The sequence below is a fragment of the Hyperoodon ampullatus genome (assembly GCF_949752795.1).
Source record: "Hyperoodon ampullatus genome assembly, chromosome: 6".
Lineage (NCBI taxonomy): Eukaryota > Metazoa > Chordata > Mammalia > Artiodactyla > Ziphiidae > Hyperoodon > Hyperoodon ampullatus.
In genome coordinates, this window is record NC_136919.1 from 103,770,227 (window position 1) to 103,774,070 (window position 3,844).

General features: G+C 39.5%; 1 protein-coding gene across 1 annotated transcript; it reads left to right on the forward strand.

The window, feature by feature from the left end:
* Positions 1-293: 293 nt before the first annotated feature.
* Positions 294-3,508, forward strand: LOC307054872 (E3 ubiquitin-protein ligase RLIM-like; the record flags this gene model as incomplete). The annotated part of the gene is made up of 2 exons (XM_079706740.1): positions 294-537; positions 1,869-3,508. The coding sequence occupies 2 exons, from the start codon at positions 294-296 to the stop codon at positions 3,506-3,508; spliced, it is 1,884 nt and encodes a 627-aa protein (XP_079562866.1).
* Between the last annotated feature and the right edge of the window lie 336 nt (positions 3,509-3,844).

Consider the following 3,844-nt stretch of genomic DNA (forward strand, 5'->3'; position numbering starts at 1 on the left):
AAATGAAACCTAACCTGAATCCAGTCCCTACTCGGTAACAGCGGGGAAGATAATGGGTGCCTAGGCAACGTCTAGCAAGTTCTGGGCTAGAGGCGGCTCCCAACTGTTGCGTCACCAGGGGCCACAGAACTGAGTCGGGAAGGGAGAAGGGAGGAATCTCTGCGGAGGGTCATCCGACTGAGTCGGAAGCGGACACTCTGGCAGGAAGTAGAAAGCGAAGAAAACGAAACGACCATTGGTGAATTTCAACACCACGTCGTGAATTTCAGATAATTTTCCACTTGTTTATTAAGATGGAAAACTCGGATTCCAACGATGAAGGAGATGGAGTTTCGGCCCAACACATAAGTCAAACGGACCGATTGGTTCGGGAAGAAGATTTCTCCAGGTTCGTAAATAATCTGAGTGAAGAAGATTACGAACTTATGAGAGACAACAATCTTCTAGGCATTCCAGGTGAAAGTACGGAAGAAGAGTTGCTGAGAAGACTTCAGCTAATTAAAGAAAACGCACCACAAGACTCAGATGAAAATACAGGTATATTCTGCTTTTGGAGGGAATAGGATGGGATGAATAAGGAACTTCATAATAGTAAATAGTAACTTCATAATAGTAAATGGTAAATTATACAGAAGTGACTTACATTAATTTGGTAAGTAACTTCTCATAAAAAGAACTGGCATTTACTTGATTTTTGGTGAGAATGTCAAGGTATGTTTGTTTGTTTTCCTGATTCACATTTGGGTTGTTTTAATTGGGAAACAGTGCAAAGTAGCCTATTTGTATTTTTCTTGGTTTTCTACCTCAACTGAAAGTCCCTCCTACTTCCTGAATTAGTTTTTCTACATAGACATGTAAAAAAAGCAAATACAAATATTCTCCACTGGGGACAATTGTGCTCTCTTCCACACCTGGGGACATTTGACAATGGCTAGAGATATTTTTGGTTGTCACAGGGGAGGCATGGGTGTTACTAGCATCTAGTGGGCAGAGGCCAGGGATGCTGCCAAATATCCCACAATGCACAGGATGGCTCCCCAAAACAAAGAATTGTCCAGCACCAAAATGTCAATAGTGCTAAGGCTGAGAAACCCTGCTCGAAACTCAGGTCTGGTGGCTTCCCTCCCAGTGAGAAGTAGAGGATTTTGCAGTCTAATGAAGAGGAGACTATAATACTTTGGCTCTTGAATATGGTCTTATAGGTACCATGCTAGGTTCAGTCTATTCATTTGATCGGACTTTCAATTTAATGTCAGTTAAAAATCTTGGTAACATTAAGAAGTGTTCAAAATGCAAACACTTTTAAACCTATAAAACTTGTTTATGTTTGGGCAATAACCTTATATTTTAAAACAGCTTATCGATTATCCAAAGCACATAAGTGAAGAGCCTAGAAGTAGTCATGTTGGAGACTAAGGAAAATTAGACAATAATGTAAATTGAACTAAAATACTAGCATTGTACCTTAACTGGTGTTTACCTTGTTTAATTGCATTAGTGTTTTGACAGTGGACTGAAAACAAAGTCTCTTGACATTCCTCCGACAGTGGTACACAGGGCTGTGTATATGATGAAATACTGAAAAGTAGACTTCCTCCGGATTCCCTTTTTAAAAAATTCTCTCAGTTTATCTAGGATTAGCTCACCCTTTTTGGATGGAATCGAAACTTTTCTACCTTTACTTATAAATCTACACAGTGCAGTTTATAAAATATTAACTCTATAAATGTGAAATCAGTTGAAAACATCTGAGTATTTAAGTTCTCATTTTTTGTTTGTTTTTGAAACAAAGTTTCAGAGTGCTATTTTATGATGGTTCTAATTTTGGTAGTTCTTTTATGCACCGTCCCCATTTTTTTTGTTAACAGACAGAGGAGACTCTTCACATGACGTGTCTACTGGTGACTCTCTAATAGACTGGCTTAACTGTTCTGGACAAACTGAAAATATGACAAGTGGACAAAGAGAAAACCAATCTTGGAGAGAAGAGAGCCAAATTAATCCTAAAAGTGATCAGTTCATATTCAGTTTAGAAATAAATGCTAACCTTGATAATGGGAGTCCAAATCCAGAGAATGAATATGTAGCATCTGCAAGACTTCCCAGAAGAGAAAATATGGAAGACAGCCAAAGGCAAGTGGAAAGTCCACAATCTGAATCAATATTTACAAGACCATCTATGTCTGAACAAGATACAACTGAAACATTAATGGAATTCCCACCTACCACAAGTCAGAGAAGAGCAAGAAGTAGGAGCCCAGAGTATCGGAGAACCAGAGCAAGAATTGAAAGTTGGTCGCCTCCACGTTCACTTAGGGAAATTGTACAAAGACTTAATCATAGTATACCCTCTCAGAATTTTGAGCAGCCTCTGCTAAGTGAGAATGCGAGATTTTCTAGAACTGAGCACCAAGAAATATGGAGACAGCAAATGACTGGATTTGAGTTGCAAAATAGCGGTCTTATTGAAACTTCTAGAACAAGGAATGCCGTTCATGGAGAAAATTCTCCAGATACAACCAGCAGTGGTGAATCTTGGGGAATGAGGGAAATATATCCAACCATACCCTTCAATCTTGAAGTAGGACAAGTTCATTCTGGAGCATATTCTCAGAGAGACAGCAGAGCTAGTAGAACTCAGTTAACATCTGAGACACCAAACAACACTGTCACTTCTGAAAGTGAACGAGGACTGAGGCATATGTATTCACATTCTGAGCAGGCAGGTGTGAGAGCTTATGTCAATACCATTAGAAATCCCGTTTGCAGAATGTTAAATACTAGCTTAAGTGATACAACATCTGTTCCAATTCAGAGCACGTTAAGGCAGACAATGACAGAATATAGTAACTCAAATAACCTTATGGACAGTGACAGTAATTTAGAGCATAGTGTCTTACCTCCAAGTCAAAACATGGAATGGCTAGAGTCACCTAATGGTAGTAGTAGTGGTACATTTGGTTCTGATTCAAATGCTAGCTATGATACCCATTCAAGTTCCACACTGAGTTGTCATTCAAGCCCCAATTGTACGTCTAGTTCCAGTTCTAGTCCTATTTACGGTTCCAGCTCAAGTGATGAAAATTCAGGAATTAGCTCACTGATATTTGAAGGCAGTGAAGAAACAAACTTATCATCAGACTTATCATCAGAGACCAGCCAAGGGGGTAGACAAATTAGCCTAATAATATCTGATGAAAGTGACTCTGGGTCCTCCTATAATCTGCAAGAATTTTTCCTCTTAAATGAAGATGATCTATACCAAACTACAGGACTCACCAAAGCACAGATTGACAATTTGGCTGTAAGATCTTTTGGTGAAAATGATGCACTAAAAGCCTGTAGCATTTGCCTTACAGAGTACACAGAAGACAGCAAGCTTCGCATACTACCTTGCTCCCATGAATATCACATTCACTGCATTGATCGCTGGCTGTCTGAGAACTCTACGTGTCCGATTTGTCGTAGGCAAGTAGTGGATTCCAATGAGAGTGAAAATCCTGATTGAGATCTGAATTCTCAGCTCTATAAAGTGTTATAGGGCTTCCCTGGTGGCGCAGGGCTTGAGAGTCGGCCTGCCGACACAGGGGACTGACAATAAAAATTAATTTCACACCAAGGCAGTTCACTGAATTTCAATAAAAACTTAGCATGTGCACTGGGTTGGGATGTTCCTGATTCCATGGGAGAGATGTCTTAATATGATATAGTGAATCTAGATAGATCCTAGTAGTATTATCTAGTCATGTAAATCCCAGACATCTCTTAGCCCTGTTCAATCCTGGTTGTGCATGCAAAGAAACAGAAACCCAACCAAATATCAATAATTAAGAAGCCATTTAAG